This window comes from Neospora caninum, chromosome XI, assembly GCF_000208865.1.
Source record: "Neospora caninum Liverpool complete genome, chromosome XI".
Lineage (NCBI taxonomy): Eukaryota > Apicomplexa > Conoidasida > Eucoccidiorida > Sarcocystidae > Neospora > Neospora caninum.
The window spans coordinates 2,246,991-2,263,834 of record NC_018397.1 but is presented as its reverse complement, the minus strand read 5'-3'; the positions used below and the strand labels follow the sequence as shown (position 1 = coordinate 2,263,834).

Sequence of the window (16,844 nt, the reverse complement as noted above, 5' to 3'; positions counted from 1 at the left end):
GAGATGGAAGGAGAATGAGAAAAGATGGGAGATGAAGACGGAAGGAGAATGAGAGAAAATGAGACTCAGGAATGGAGCTCCGGAGATATAGATATGCACGTATGTATGTAGAAATGCATTCTTACATGCAATATTCCTCTACATATGCCACCGCATAGAGAACTACAGCCGAGCAGCGACGCGCCAGGCAGCCGTCGTGGTAGAGGTGTATCATATGTATATCGATGCATACACATTTGCAGTTAAGGTGTATGGCTATTGCAACCGGTTGTGTGACATTGCACAGACACGTCGTATACACACCTTTCTCATAGACGGTTCTCTCCCTGCTTTTAAAGAGATCGAGAATGAAGTATTCGTGTGTATTCCTTTTGTCTCCACGATATCTTTACCCGGGAAACCTGGGAGACATCGTTTTCTTCATTCAGCCGGTCTTTGTTTGAGACCTCGCTTCTTTGTCTATCCGGGTTCTAGGCTGAGTAAGCATGGGTTCCCATCGGTGTGTCTCTGGTTTTCCTCGGAAAGTCGGTGTTAACTGTGTACTTCACGATTGCTCGTGCGCATGAAGCATGTGCAAAGAAAGGCGCCTGGCCGCCTGAAGAAGCAAACGAAAGGGAAAAACGTCCTCGCAAGATTCGAGGCTTCAATCCTTCGAAGAGCGGAACACCTCGTCGGCGGCCTTCGTTGCCTGGCTTTGACCACAGAGACAGGCGCGGCGCCTTCTTTCCTGTCTCTGTGTGTTTCCCGATCCCTACAACGTGGAGTTTTCTTCTGGTTGTGCGCAGCTCTCTCCTCCCCCGAGTCGAAAGTCCAAGGCGGGCCGAAAATCCCGGAGACGCTCTTTCCTCACGCCGAGAGCGAGAGGAAACTGCATGCATCCAGCACTTTGGCGAATGAAACTTGAAAAAGGAACGACGGTTCGCCCATAGAGGCAAGAGAAAAGCATCGCAGCGAGTCAAGACAGAAAGACGAATAAACGCCCGGAACTGAAAAGGGCGGAACGTCGGAGTAGGTGTCTGTACACCAGATATTCGCAGAAAAGTGCAGATGCATTAACGGACAGATCGAACGCTCAAAAAACATAAAAAAGGATCTAAGAAGGTAACGAGCGGCGCTGCGTCGGCTGGACCGGAGCCGGTCGTGAGAGCGCAGGTACGGCGGGGCGACCTTCCCTCAGGGTTGTGCGTTTCCCTTCTTTGGAGAGAAGGAAACGGGTCATGGGAGACTAAAGAAACCACGCAGTGCTGCAGCCAGCAAAAAAGCGAAATGGCTGTCTTTGCGAATGACGACGAAGAGAGGCAGAAGCTGCGCCGGTGCGTTCCTCGCCCTGGGGACCCAGCACTCTCCCCCCACAAAAGACCTCTTTCTGCTGTCTCTTCTTTCCGAGGAGAAAAGCATCGACATCCCGAATCCACGACACCGCGGGGCGCCGTCTCCTCGCTGCTCGGCAGGAAAGAAGAAAGCTCCAGAACGTGTTTTCCTCTCCCCTTCGCCTCTTTTCTTCCCGGCCGTCTCCTCCCGCTTTAGACAGACGGCGCGTCGGGCTTCTCCGGCAAAAACTCCGAGGCTCCCGAGTCTGTGCCTCCGCCACTGGCGCTGCTCGAGCTTCCCGGCGTTCCTCCAGGAGTGAAGAAACGTTTAAAGAAAGAAGGCGAAGACCCCGCCTGTGCTTGTGCGCGCCTCTCTGCTTGCTCCATCTCCAAGTACTGCCGATACTGCTGTCGCGGCGTCGGCCCTTCGCCTGTCGAGCGCTGAAAGGCCTGCGAGAGAGACACGAGAGGGAAAAAAAAGAGCAGCCGGGCTGGAAACGGCCAGGACCAAAAAGGGAAGATGGACAACAGAGACACGAGAGCAGCGAGACGAACGCCGTGGAAGACACCAAGCGCACAAGCGGACGCGTCAAGGGTATACGTGTACCATGGTAGTCCAGGAGTTTGGATTCAGAAACGCACAGCAAGCCTGAACCCAGAAGCACATGGTTTGTAGATACAAATATACATATATATATATATATGCACATCGATATATAGATATCTAGATATCTCGATAAGTGTATGTGTGTGAAGCGCAGCTCGGGTGCCCTTTCAGAGGGTAGAGGTCCTTTCCTCATCGTCAAAGGGAATTCTGTTTTTAAAAGTTTTAGATAAACGACCTGTTACGACCCCCAGCGCCTTCCTCGGTGTCCCTCCACCACGCCTCCACAAAACGTATGCACTCGCCTGAAGCCATGTCCCCTATGTACACATCTACTACATCTGCGAGGCTACACACATACATGTGCACATATAGGTTGTAGGTATTCGTGTGTTTATCTATAGCGTTTTCTATGCACTTTTGTGCTTCTTGGTCAGAGTGTACAACTGTATTTAGGCAGGACGGCGAAGTGTTTCCTGAACATCTGAGGCGGGTGACAGTTTTTGGTTTCCCTCCAAGGCGCATCGAATTTTGAAGGCCGGGACTCACGAGTTGCACAACCTCGATGATTCCGAGGAGAACGCCTCCGATAGCGGCGTTTTTCATACAGCTTCTCCAGCCGCTTCGCATGCTGAGAACGCCTCCCGTGAGAGCTCCGCTGAGGACGGGGTTCCAGCTGTCTTCCTTGCCGCCGCGCAAGTAGATGAGTGAACAGTCAAACGTCGCGTACAGGCCTCCCCAGACCGCGAAGGAGGACCCAACGAGGGGCGATTTCATGGACCCGGAGAGCATACCCCCTGCGAACTTCTCGTATTTGGGAGAGTTTCGCCACCCCTTGGCGAAATGCCACAGAAAGCCGCCGAGAGCTCCCATGCCGAAAGCGCCGCCGAGGTCCTCAAGAATGCGCCCGGGGCAGGGCTCTCGTGTGAGGTCGTGGCGCGGCGGCATTTTGTCCAGAAAACGAAGCGCGAGAAGAGAAGAGGGAGGAAAGAAGAGGCGAAGAGACGAGGACGAAAAAGAAGAGGCGAAGAGACGAGGAAGAGGCGAACACGAAGAAGGGCCGGAGCAAGAAGTCGGAGAGAACCAAAAGCGCGGCGAAGGGATGCGCGGGAGACCGTGGCAAGGGTGGGGGTACACAGGAATGGCAACTAGAAGGGAAAGGAGTTCTGGTGAAGTGAGACCCGGGGGGAAAGGGAAACAAGAAGAAACCCAAAGACGGAAAGTTGCAGCGGCGCGTTGAAGAAGTACCGCCAGAAGATCGGCTTGGAGACAAAACGATGCTGATGTCAGGAAGCTGCGTCGGTGTTCGTGTCGTACACGACGACACCTGGAGAGTTGAGGCGGACCGTCACAAAATGGAGAAGAGACACAAACGCTCCACAGAAAGACCTTTCTTGACCACGAAGTCTCCAGTTTCCTCTCTACTGTGGAGCAGGCAACGGCTTTTGAGAAATGGAAGTTTTAATCGCGTGCCGAATCTCGCGAGCGTTCAGTTGGAGTGAGGATACAATGCGGCCATCGACGGAGATGACAGGCAGATTCTCTCTCAGACGCGAAACGCCCTCAGTGTGGAGAGGCAAGAACGCGTCTGAGTCTCGGCAGAGACAAAAACCCTCTTGCAAGGCTGCAGTGTGTGGACCCAGCTGACTGGGACGCAGCCGATCCAGATTCACGACACAAACGACAGTTGGACGATCCTTCTGACCTGCAGACAGTGAGGCGGGGTCTCTTTTCGATGATGAAACGCAGAAGGGACAGAAAGACCGGGAGGAATTCCTGGGCGAAGACGAGGCAGAACCCGCCGGCAAGTCTGCGGGTTGCGGAGGCTGGGACTGTGCAGACAAACACACCGCGGCCGACTTCACGGGGAGGCCGGAACCGGAAGTTAAAGCGGCGGAAGAATTCGTTTGGTCCTCGCTCTCGGGAATGGTGCCTTGTCCAGTGCAAGAGGAAGAACTGATGAAAACGAAGGGAACAGAGAGCCCGCGAAGAATGCGGCGGACGTGGAACGTCGCTTTGTCGCACAAGGAACAGCCAGTTGCAGTGTATATACAGACGACACAAGGGGATTTCGTGTCTTTCTGTTCCGCGTGAGCTCGCCCGACGTCAGGCGAGTTCCCGTTCTTCCCTGGGGGGTACGAAAGGCAGCGACCTTCGACGGTTTTCCCACAGATTCTCTGGCGGGAAGCTAGGATTCTGGAAAAAGCGAGAGATGGGTCAAGAGATGGCGAAATCGACGAGGGAAACCGACGGGCAGCGGAGAAGAGCGGCGCTGGGAAATTCGACAACGGGCAGAGAGACGAGACGACGGACCGACACAAGGGGGGACTGCAAGCGGGGAAAGGCACCTTTCGTCGCCTAGAGAGAAACGAGGGGCGAGAGAAATCGGGAAATGCACAGGCGAGGAAACAAAACGTCGGAGAGACCTCAGCAGAAGCGCGTGACGAGAAACCACATGCGCGGCAGAATCGCGGCGTCAAGTGGGGGGCCAGAGAAGAGTCGGGCGGGGAAGGGGGCGAAGCCCGCGAGACACGAGAAAAACGGAAGGCTGATGAGTCGGAAAAGAGGTGACGAAAGGGTGTCGAAGGGACTGTGAAAAAGTTGAAGTGAAGCAACTTCCTCGAGGCCAGAGAACCCTCGCGCTGGCGGAAGGAACGCGTCGTGCGGTTTCCGATGGACAAGTGCCTGGAGAGCGGAAGTACCATCATGTGTGAACAGCACGCAGTCTCCGCACAGTGCATGCGCGCGTAGAAACTGGGGAAGTTTCCCAGGCAGAAAAGGAGAAAGCTGAAGAACGAATGGACACAAGGAAGGCAGCTCGAGTCGAAAAAAAATCGAACAGACACCAGAAAACAAGCGTGAAAAATGCAGAGCAGGAAACGCGCAAACGTGGGGCCTTCCCCCCAACCTTGAGAAAGCCCGAGTGAGAGGGGATGGCCAGCGGCGCGGTTCACTGCGAGTTCGTCTTTTCGGTCAAGCTCGAAAAAGACGGATCAGAACTTGTCCTCAAAATCACTCTTTGGCGGGATACAGCTTCCGAGAAACCTGAAAACCTCAACATAGGCTGTAGGAGCCCTCGTGTAAACACGAGAACAGAGTGTGCCCGTAACGCCAGCAGAGGTTCGACGTTCAAGGTTCGACGCTGTGATGCGGAATTGCCGTCTTGTCGATCGTTCTGGCGCACTAGGGTTTCCTGTGGGACTGTCCAGTTTCCCTTCACTTCGAATGATTCATAGGCAAAGTCTGGGCGCCGGGGTGTCTTTGATTCTGTCGCCAGTTGGTCAACACAAAAGACGGACCAGAACTTCAGTGTGTATACTCTGAGAGCGTTGGCCAGAGGAAAGATACAATTCTACACGCCTGATCTATCAGATTTGCTCCTCAGCAGAATGCCACACCCCTGATTTACCCAAGGACTGAGTACCCTTTCGATAACACTGGCGAAGTCTCTGGAGTACACGACAGCAAACAGGCGCACGCATTCTTGCCTACTAGCACAGTACGAACGGGTTGCTCCTCTGTCGGCAGGCGGCTTCGGAGTACGGCAATCTTTCCTGTTTTTCATCGTCTTCCGACATATTTGAAGGTTCCGCTTCGGCGGAAGAACTGTTTTCCATAGATCCCTGCACGGTAGCAACCTATTGGGGCATCTGGACCGCAACTTCAGTCGTGAGAAGCAATCAAACACTGCTACTCTGATCTCCCGCGTTCCGTGCGGCGCCAACGCGCCTGCCTCGGTGACGCTTTCTTTCCACAATAAGGAAACGAGGGAAACGAGTTTACGGAGTACTTAGGTCTGTCTGTATTAACGATGGTGGATTTGGTAATGGTCCCAGCTGTCTACCTGTGCCAGGGATAAAGGACGATGCCCTAAAATATATGCGCGGTCCTCTCTTCAAAACCCGGCGTTCTTCGGGGAGAGATGCTTCAGACGGAAGGCACAGGCTGCGGTTTGCATTGACTAGGATGCCGTATGCGGAGGCGCAGTACAACTGGTATTCTGCATTCTTCCACACATTTCCACTGAGCGTGGTGTAACGGTCTTTTTCGACACCCGCTGCAGCCTGTCTTTCGCCTCGGGGCTGACCCGTCAGCGCTGCCTGAGTTTGAGGTCCCGTGCGGCACATGGAGCACAAATAGCTGGATTTATCGGGCCTTTCGGCGGCGCCGGAGTCAGGCGAGTGCCTCAGCAAATTAACACGTATGTGACATGTCCCAGTTTAGGCCCTAAAGATCGGAGTCGGCTCCCACGACGACAGTTCACAATAGACCTCCTCAGCCAATGTGTACGGAACTTAAAAGCAAGTGAACCTAATGCATTGCAGGCTGGTACGAATATCCGTACCGCTTGATTTCGAGAAGGTTTAATAGTGAACTTAACCAGGCGTCTTGGTGTGGCACACTCACCAGTTCCACAAAAGAAGGCAATACCTCTCGGCACAGCAATTCAAAAAAAGAAATATTCACACAGTTTTAGGCGTCTCTCTATATGTAGCGGGTTTATGGTATGCTGTCCACCCAGTTGCTGTTCGCGTCACTACAGACAAATGCAAAAAATAACAAGTAAATTCGAGGCCCGCACCTGTTATATCGCGAATCTGCAAAAACTCCCCCGTACTCAGAGAAGTGGGGCGTCTCCGCACATCCGGTAACGCAGTTGCATTTACGCATGCCACAAAACAGAGTGCGAGTTTGGGACCAAGGCGCAGTCTGCAGCTTGATGAAGCAAGAAGTTGGATGTGTTTCACACCATCGGGCGAAAACAGATTCAATAGACTCCCCAGTGCAAGCAGACCACATTTACACGGGTGTTTCGCGGAAGTCAATGCAGCGCATGCCACCAGCCAGGATCCAAATTCGGACGTCCGTAGCACAACCGTATCGTCCCACAGCAGGGTACTTTCCATGCCAGTTGCCAAATAGTTCAGACACTTCAGGTAGAGCATTTTGACACCCGAAAGGAGGTCATCGCCAGACGAGTAAGTAGCCTCCTTGTTTCGACTTCGTACCAACTGTGTTATTGTTGCACATAAATTACCCTTACATTAGGGAGTTGCTTCCAAACAGCCAGGTCGTGTTGGCTAGGTGAACTAATCACGCTCGCAAATACAATCAGTGGAAGCGTGGGTTTCAGGTTGTCCTGTCTGTGCGTTTTGATTCGATGTTGAGCTTGAGATTCTAGAAATCAAAAGGCTATGTGTGTCAGCCGCTACTCTTTCTGAACACCAACCGCCCTATGTCCTCTGTATTCATTGTACCTGTCTCTCTTGTTTCCTCTGAGTCACGCTAGGGCAACGATAGCCGATGGCAGCTCCAGTGGAAGGCTTCTCTTCGGAAACCAGCGTTGGGTTCGTGCCTTGCAAGTCCACCAGCAGGTCCTGGGGTGGCCGTGACTGCTCAAGGGTACGGTGGCCTCGAGTTCATCCGCGCTTTCTCTGGCCTTCTCAAGAGTATCATCTGCACGAATATTTGAGGTTTTCCATTGAATTTCACCTGGTTCTCGTCGGCCGCTACATCCGCTGGGGAAACACTGTGATCCGCCGTCCAGGATGCCTGCTACTCGCGATTGGGAAACAAAATATATCCCAGAGATATCTGCTGTTTAGAAATAGGTAAAGGCGAATTCTTCCAAGGTCCCTGTTGCACTTGCAGGTGAAACAGTCTGGCAGCCCCAGACATAGAAGCACCTTGGTTTCTCTCCCATGTCGCCTCACTCGGTGATATCCTGGGCAGAGGCGACGTAGCCCCTTCACTTTTTATGACGACAGAACGTAACCTGTTTAGAAGTGGTTCGTCCGTACGCTTCATGCATTCGCGAATCCCCCCCTGTCCGTTTTCAGGGTCTCGCTGTGCTTCACTTTCTGTACGACTTGCTCTACGCCCCAGGCTTGGGGATTTCCACCCGCAGTGTAAGGGCAGAGATTTGCAGCAGGTCGGCCGCGCACGGCCAAGGCCTTCTCCTCTGCACCCCCGTATCACTAGCGAAATTCACTCGACACGATTCACAGGCGAGAGCCTCACTCCACGTGCTCGGGGAGCCTGCCAGCGTAGCGTGGGCCTGGTACCTTCCTCCTCCGCTGGAGGGGTAGACCAGATTCCATGTCCGAGTGTCTGAAAGACAGAAAAACAGAAGTCTCAGCGCCAAAGTGTTGCCGAGCGTGGCCTACCCACTGGCACACGGGCCGATGCTGCCTCTTGGCCGAGTGACGGTTAAGCCACATAGGAAAACCAGTCAGCACGGAGTCGCCTGTATTTTGTCTCTTAGGTGAGCTGCGAGTAACCAGCGGATCTATCTACGTTGAATCACGTGATAACTCCGGGGCCTTCGTCCCCCTTTGAGTTTCGAAGAAATGTTCACTGGAGTGAAAAGGGATATCTTGTGCCAATAGATACGCGATTGTAGATTTAGAGGCTGAATACGCCCATCAGAGGTGACTGTTTCCTGTCGAGGTCTGAACGCTCAGCAGGCATCCTGGCTTGTACGTGGTGATCAGTGTTGGATTCGACAACACACTTGGCTTCTTGACCGTGGATCCCACAGTCGGTCAACGGTGAGTTGTCCACGCGGCTGTCGATGCAGGTGAAATGACGTTCTTTGCACATCTGTTTACGAGTAAGTGGTGACGTGTAGACTTTAAACGAGAAAAAGTCCTGTGCTACACGGATTTGTGAACGCATGACCGGGTATGCTGCGCAGCTTCGCCTATCGCCATCTTCTTTGCGTGACGTGCCGAGTAAGGCCGCACACTGCCCTGTATGTACACCGTGTGTGTGTGTGTGTCTGGCGAAAGCACAAAGCGGGGAGAGAAAAAGTTGGGAAGAAAAGAAACCGCTTTCTCCGCGGACTGCGTGGCATCTTTTCTTCACGGTCATGCGCCGCGCTTTTTATCCTTTTTTCACCTCCCTTCCGCTGCACCTTTTGCTCGAGTTTCTCAGTCTCGCTCACGGCACCGCACGCGTTTTCTGTTCTGTCCGTTTCTCGGTTCCGGTCTTCCCCTCGCGGCGACACCAGCGGAGCGGCGCCTGGAAAGAAAGGACCCTTCTTTGCGCATTGTATTCCACTCTGAGGAAAGAAACTTTCCCTTTTGAATTTTTTTCCGGAAGTGAATTCAACTTCCACCGTTTTCACCCTCCCGCTTCTCTTGAGGGGCATTCTGCATGCTGCGAACCCCCTGCCCGCCCCAACCTTTCGTTCATCTTCATTGTGGTTCGCGTTTCACTTACTAGCCAGCGTCTTTGGGACCGTTGTGCGCCTGTTCAACAGAGGCAACGGTTTCCCCTTCACCGAGTCGCGTTCGGGAACACGGAAGAACGGGCGACACGAGCTGCGGTGGGTCAAGGCAGCAACGCGACTTTCCTGCCCTTTGACCTCGCCTTCCGCCTTTGCCAGGAGCTTCTTCCCCCCTCGGTGCCTCTCGTCCTGTTTTCTCCCTCCTCTTCCCGCGCGTGCCCACCCTCGCTTTCTTGCGTGTCTCTGCGCCTGCTCGTTTCACTCGCCTCCCGGGCGGGTCGGTGCGGAAGCCTGAATCGTTTTCTCGGCTTCTCCCTTCCTCGTTTTCTGGGGCGGTTGCACCTGAGTGAATGCTGAATGCGGCGAGAAGAGGAAGAGACTGGCCCTAAGAAGGCGTGGAAGAGCGGGACAACAGACGGCGCAGGCAACGCACAAGCCATGGCAGAGAGCGAGGCAGCTCCGGGAAAGGCGCGTGTCGCCGCGCCTGTCTGTGGGTCCGATGCTGCGAGCTGCCGAGACACCGGAGCCGCCGAAGAGCCTCAGGCGACAGAAGATGGGTCCTCACCCAGCGGCGTGCCGAAGAGAGATGCGCAGTCGGCGGCTCTGGAAGAAGCAAGGCGGGCCGAGAACGCCAACAGCGAAGAAGAAGCAGCGATGGAAGAATGCTTTGCGGATATGGTGGCAGAGGCAGAAAAGCTGAAAGCTGAGGGAAATGAGTTCTTCAAAACCCGACTTTTCCATCAAGCTGTCGAGAAATACACCGCCGCAATTGACCTGATATGCGACAATACAATGACTGCGCAAACCAAACAGATTCTTCAAGTTCTCCTCTGCAACAGGGCATTCTGCCAGATCAACCTCGAAAACTATGGTAAGAGAAACAGGAACATGCAACCGAAACGTCGCGAGAAGGAACTTGCTTCGCGTTATAGGCCGTCCGCTGAACGCTGTATGTACATACATATCTGCATGGAGACACTTCGTACTACCGTATGTATATGTATGTATATATATATATATATATATATATATGCATAGGGGTAGGATGATCATATATGGAGACGGTTCGACGGTTCATGCAAGCGTATACCTCTGTCTAGAGTCGGAAGGTAAATGTGTGTAGATACGCAGTTGGACAAGTGCCGCATCATTGCACACAGACACACACAGACAATGAACTTGCCGTATATATATATATATGCCTGTGCATCTGTACATATATATATGTAGGCCTCGACACTGGTGTTTTGGCTTTGTGTACATGTAGCGTGTTCGTGCCTTGTTTTTTTCAGGGTCTGCGGTGGTTGATGCGGAGCGCGTGATTCAATTGAATCCGCTGTTTGCAAAGGCCTACTATCGCCGCGGTTGCGCGTACTGCTGTCTGTCTCGCTACAAGAAGGCTCAGAAAGGTAAAGATGGAAAGAGTTTCTCTCTCTCAGGGCTTCCCTATTCTCTTATTTTCTTGACCCCCGTTTTCGGTAACCTCCCGTGGCTGCAGTTCCCTTCTTGTCTGCGTCTTTGGGTGTGCAAAAGATGGTCCTTTGCTTTCCTTCCCGCCTTCTCTCGACAGCTTTCGTCTCTTACTTGTCACGTGTGGTGTTCTCTTCTCTTTGTGCCTCGGCCTTTTCGCTTTCTCGTCCCGGCTCCGAGTTTTCTTCTTTCCGTATACAGCATCTGTTTCCTCTGTTCACCAGTTCGTTCTCTGTGACTTTCTTCTTTTCTTCTCGTTTTTCCACTTTGTTTTTCGTCAGACTTTGAGCGGGTAATTGCTCTGTCCACCACCCCGGACCCGAGTGTGGTCTCGCGGCTGCAAGAGTGCAAGAAGCAGATTCGGTTGGAGGCGTTTGCGGCGGCGATCGAGACGGAAAAGACTATGCGGGCGTCTGAGGCAGTGCGGAAAGAAGGTGTGGAGACACTCTGGCCCGTGGAGAAGAGCTACGACGGCCCGGTTTACGCGCCTGAGGGTGGCAACTACTGTTCTGCCGACTTCGTTGGCAGTCTCAAGGAATACTTGAAAGACACTTCGAAGCGGCTGCACAAGCAATTCGCCTACCGTATGGTCTTGGACATGATCTCTCTCCTGGGAAAGCTACAGACACTGGAGAGAATCCGCATTGGCGACGAGGAAGAAATCACTGTATGCGGAGATGTTCATGGACAGTACTACGACCTGTGCAACATCTTCGAAATCAACGGAATGCCTTCCAAACAAAATCCTTACCTCTTCAACGGCGATTTCGTCGACAGAGGGTCCTTTTCCGTAGAGGTATATGACGCATTCATATGCATCTCGTTGCAAGAATATCACGCTTGTCTTACAGCATATATATATATATATATATATATATATATATGGGGCATCAAAGCTGGTGGTTGAGCATACGCAGTATCTCCTGCTCTGCCTATATGTGGGCAGATGACATGCGGGTGTATCCCCTGCGGTTTAAGTACACATACTGCAACTCAAGCATAGATGTAAACGTGCATATACACACGTATGGAAGTGATATACATACACATACATACGTTATGTATGTTGTATGCATGCATGCATACGCACGTCTCATATATATATATATATATATGTCTACTTTCTGTTGGCACTTGTCGGGCGGTCAGAAGTGACGGGTAGAGGCACCAAAGGCGTCGAAGAAAGGAAAAGAAGGCGTGGAAAGGAGAGGGCCTTTGTACGCGTGGTTTGTATGCAAGAGAAAAAGACGCAACACCAAACAGCGTGTCTCTGGAGGCGACTGCGGAGTGTCTTTTTCCGCTGTTCTTCAGTGCATTCTTCTGCTGTATGCGGCGAAGCTGGCCTTCCCCGACGCGTTTCACCTGACTCGCGGAAACCACGAAACCTTCGAGATGAATCGTCTCTACGGTTTCCGAGGAGAAGTCATCCACAAATACGACGAGCGTCTCTACAACCTGTTCTGCGAGGTGAGAGGCTGCGAGCGGGTGGGGGGGGGGGGGGGGGGGCGAGTACCAGACGTGCGCATGCACTCACGTGTCATTTTCCAGTTCGAACTGAATCTGGGTTCTTCATAGACTGGGTCTGCTGCAAACGACGGGAGCGCAGGTGCCTCTTAAATGCGTACAGTTCTATTTTTTAACTAGTCTCTTTAACCTCTTGTAACTTCTAGAATGCTCTTGCAACTTTTTACAAGTCTCTTATCCCACTCGCTACTCCGCGTGCCCGTTACACACTGCTTTGTTCTCTCTTGCAGTCCAGAAGCATGTCGAGAATGTGCGAAGCTTCTGGTTTCTTGTCGGCGCGCTTGAAAACTATCCATGTGCGCGCGTGTTGTGTTTTGGCCTGTGCATGCTCTGTGCATGCATTTTCTCAGTCTTTCCGTCTGTTGCCACTGGCGTTCGTCCTCAACGACGCGGTCTTTGTCGTCCACGGCGGGCTCCTCAGTCGCGACGACGTCACTCTCGACGAAATCAGCAAGATCGACAGAGACAGAGAACCTCCCGATGGAGGTGAGAAAACAGAGAACGCTTTTCCGGATCCACCTAGATACTTACGCACGCACTGCATATACACGGTGCAGCCACTGGAGATTTCTTGCATGCATGGCCGTCGATACCTATATATATATATATATATCAATATGCATACCTCTATAGATCTTGATAGATCTACCTCTATGTGCCTATAGATATATTCTTGACTATCTCTTACGTCTATACATCTCCCCATATATGTATAGATAGATATGGAGAGTCACAGATGCATGCATTTACATACATATATATATATATATATATATATATATATGTTTTTTTGTGGACGAGGCCTGTGTTGGTGTGGCATCGTGTGCGGGAAACCGGAGTTTTTGGATGTGAATCGAAGTGTTTTTCTTCCTTTTTTTGTGAGTCGCTTTTCTTCTGTTTTTTCGGTGGCCCCTCCAGGTTTGATGACGGATCTCCTCTGGTCCGACCCGTCGCCGCTGCCGGGGCGTTCACCTTCGAAACGCGGCGTCGCCTGTCAGTTCGGCCCGGACGTGACTGCTGCGTTCTTGAAATTGAACAACTTGAAGATGGTCATTCGGTCGCACGAAATGAAGGACGAAGGCTACGAATTGTGTCACAACGGCCAGTTGGTAAGCGCTCGCGGAGGGTCGCGAACGTAAACCGTAAATCCTAGACGAACCGCGCCGAGGAAAAGGAAACGCGCGGGTTTTCGTGGCAAGAAGCCTCGCGGCTCCTCGTTTCTTGCAGAGAGCACAGAGAGAGGGTTTTTTGTCTGCTTTTGGCGGGTCCTCGTTCGAGGCTCGAAATTATATAACGGAAGAGGTTATTCCACATCGTTCATGTTCTAGGCAAAAGACGTCCGATGCGAATGCACTCTGTTTATTTCTCTCAGGTCACCGTCTTCAGCGCACCGAACTACTGCGACCAAATGAAAAACAAGGGTGCCTTCGTCAGGTAAGGGGAAATTGCGTTTCCACGCACTGTTTTAGCGACAACCGGAGCACAACGCGCATGCACCTTAAAGGCATGTCTGGAGCTAGATATCTAGATAACTATATATATATATATATATATATATATATATATGTACAATCATGTGCGTAAGCTGCCTACGCCAAGCACTCTGCCTATCTCTTTCTCGCTTTTTCTGCGTTCTGTAGACATGTGTTTCTCTGTATGGATGGTCCAGTAGACGTGAGAGGTTGTTGTTGTCTGTTTTTTAGGCTGTCAAAAGCGTTGTTCTGTGGGTTTTCTTGCCTTTCCTTCAGGCTCGATGGAAAGACACTGACGCCGAAATACACGCAGTTCGAAGCCGTGCCGCATCCCGCGACGCGCCCCATGCAATACGCGAATCCGATGCTAAGCTTCATGTAGATCTCTCCCTTTCTGCATCTCTTTCCTCTCTCTTCGCTTCACGGTGCTTTTTCTCCTCTCACTGGTCTCCTCGTCAGCTTTCTTGCTGTTCTCTTTTTCGCCTTCTTCCTTTTCTGTCTTCGTGGCCTCTGCGTCGCGCTCTCCTTCCTCCTCGCTCTCCGTATATAAGGCGGGAAAAAAAGCCACTCGGCAGGTTCGCTCTCTGGCATCTGGCGTGGCAAGACGCAGTCTTGTTTTCTGCGCGCGGCTCTTTGCTTTCTTGAGGCGCTTCTCCCGCTTTTCGGGTGCTTCTGCGCCGCGTGGGGGCTTTTCTTCCTCGCAGTTCTCTTTTGGGTTCCCTCATTTTCGGATGGCCGAGGAGATCAGAGGATGAAGCGGCGAAGAGAAACCTGCAGCGCTCCCAGGGAAGAAAAAACCTGAAACGCTCGGTGGAACTGCGAGAAGCCGGCGAATTGACGTTGTCTCCGCCATGCATTTCCGTGTCTTCCGCGATCGAAAACTGGAAGCCGTGTTCGTTCTCTAGGCTTTGCCTTTCGCGCTTGCTTGGCAGTCTGCTTTTCTAAAAAGAATCGCCGCTTTCTCCCACCTCGCCTCTCCTGTCTTTGCACCATACCACAGAGAAAACGGCCGATTTTCGCCTGCATAGACCGCTCCTGTGTCGACCCAGCGTCTGCGTCTCGAGAGCAGTCTGACCTCGCGCTGCATGTCCCTCCCCGTGCAGAGGACGAAGCGCTTCACATGCGCGTGAACCACGAGATGCACAACCACACCACTATATACATGTATATATAAATATACACGTATATATATATATATATATGTATCGTTGGGTGAGCTGCTGTTTGCTGCCTCTGTGAGAGGTGGTGCTTTTTTTCGTGCGACGCGTCGACTTTGAGATCGGTGACGCCGTGTGGCGTGGGCGTGAACATGAAAGAGGCGTGGTTGCGTGGAAACGCATTTTCACAAGCGGTATAGCTGTACAGCCGCCTCATTTCTGCATCCTGTGCGAGTCTATGTTGTCGACAACCGGTGTTTTCGAAAGAAATGAAGCAACGGATTTGTGTAGAATTGTTTTTCGCTCGAAATGCATGCACACACCCAGGGTTGCGCGTGACTCTACGTGCCCGTGAACCTTGTTCTCCTCTCCTTCCGCTCTTCCCGCGCTCCAAGACTTGTCGAGCTCTTTTCTGCCAGCACTTTGCAACTCATTTCTTTCCTCTTTTGTCCAGCGCCTCTCGCTTCTGGTGCCTGTCTCCACTGTCCGCCTTTGCGCTCGCCTTCATCCTCATCTTCTCTTCTTTGCGAAGCTGAGGTGTACTGGAGGAAAAGAGACAGTGGGGACAGGTGCGACGGCTCGCCGTGTGTAGCGCTTTGTAAGGCTCCTCAGTCTCTGCTAAAGAGGCATTCAAAACGTCTTCTTAAAGCTTCCACGCACAGCCAAAGTTTTCCCACCGGCATACCCTAGCAACAACACAATATTATATATACATATATTTTATATACTATATATATATATATATATATATATATGTAGTACATATATGTGAACAGATGCATGCATGCAGGTGGTTACCTGGTAAGTTTGCATTTGCTATTGCGAATAAAAATGGCAAGATCGCCTTCAAAGTTGAACAGGAGGATTTACGGCTGATACAAAAGCAAGATTTGTGCGATGCGCCAAAGAGCGTGAACGTCAACTTCTCTCCCTTCTTTCCGTCCTTTCTCCCTCGATATATATACACATGCATTGCATACCTACAAGCCCGTACATATATATATATATATATATATATGACAAAAGTGCGTATAGTCACACGAAGGAATTCCTCCCCACATGAACAGAAGGGCTTTTTTGGAGCAGAAAATGCGTACCCTCTAAAAGGTATGAACAGTCGCACGAGCACACTGTAGAAATACAAGATGCGCAGGAGCCAAGAGAAGGCCTATACGTGCATGCATTATGGAGAGAAACACATTCATCCAACTGCATTTTTGCTCGGCCACAGCGCCGACGCTCCTTGCACAAGTCTCCGGGGAAACCGGCACGAAAAAGATCTGTGCATGCGCAAATTTGATACAGGGAAAAGACATACGGACGCAAAGCGACAAGACTCTTTAGGTGAATCTCTGCAGTTGCCGTGAGCGCAACAAGGAGGTGGTCGGTAGCCCCTCTCGCCCTTCGGGACGCATTCGAGAAAGCGTCTTTGCTTTGCTCTTCCGCGACATCCGAATCGTTTTGTTTCTCAGAGATCTGTTTCGATGTGTCGCAGTAGAGCGTCGTCGACGGCGGGCGCCTACGGGCCGTCGATACGGGAAGTGCAGAAGTTTTCGCCATCTGAGAAAAGGACACGGCGATACACTCGAGAGCCAAGAGTCTCTTCGTGGACAGAGTCTGAGACAGGATTCCTTTTCTTTCTGGGGAGTATATACTACGAGTTGGACTACTGGAGAGAAACGCACACTTGCACTCTGTGAAACGGCGAGGAACGGAAATCTGCTCTTTCGTGGAGATGAAAACGGAGTAGAAGTTGATGCACACGACGCCAAATGAGAGCGGAAGGTTTGGGGAAAGTAATCGCGAGGTAAATCTGTTGAAATCGAAGACAGTGTCGAGAATTCGCTTTTTTTAACCCACCATCTCGGGTCTATCGCGAACGAGGCGTTCCAGGCAAACTCGCGGGTCTGCAATAGAAACGGAGAGAAACTGCCGAGGAAAGACAACTGTTTCAGATTGGAAAAAGGGGCGAAGATCGCGAGCGATCGCGAGCGCGGAAGAGAAGACATGCAGGGGAGTCGCAGGAAAGAAAAATCGCTCTCTGTGAAAGGAACAACCGAAGGAAGCACGTCGAGA

At 51.8% G+C, this 16,844-nt stretch overlaps 2 protein-coding genes across 2 annotated transcripts; one reads left to right on the top strand and one right to left on the bottom strand.

Moving 5' to 3' along the window:
- Positions 1-1,523: 1,523 nt before the first annotated feature.
- Positions 1,524-2,862, bottom strand: NCLIV_055810 (hypothetical protein; the record flags this gene model as incomplete). The annotated part of the gene is made up of 2 exons (XM_003885135.1): positions 1,524-1,760; positions 2,464-2,862. The coding sequence occupies 2 exons, from the start codon at positions 2,860-2,862 to the stop codon at positions 1,524-1,526; spliced, it is 636 nt and encodes a 211-aa protein (XP_003885184.1).
- A 6,640-nt stretch (positions 2,863-9,502) lies between these two features.
- NCLIV_055800 (Serine/threonine protein phosphatase 5, related) lies at positions 9,503-13,993 on the top strand (the record flags this gene model as incomplete). Its single annotated transcript, XM_003885134.1, has 8 exons — positions 9,503-10,016; positions 10,438-10,554; positions 10,897-11,411; positions 11,927-12,082; positions 12,490-12,625; positions 13,058-13,248; positions 13,512-13,573; positions 13,888-13,993. 8 exons carry the CDS (start codon positions 9,503-9,505, stop codon positions 13,991-13,993), a joined length of 1,797 nt encoding a protein of 598 aa, XP_003885183.1.
- Positions 13,994-16,844: the final 2,851 nt, after the last annotated feature.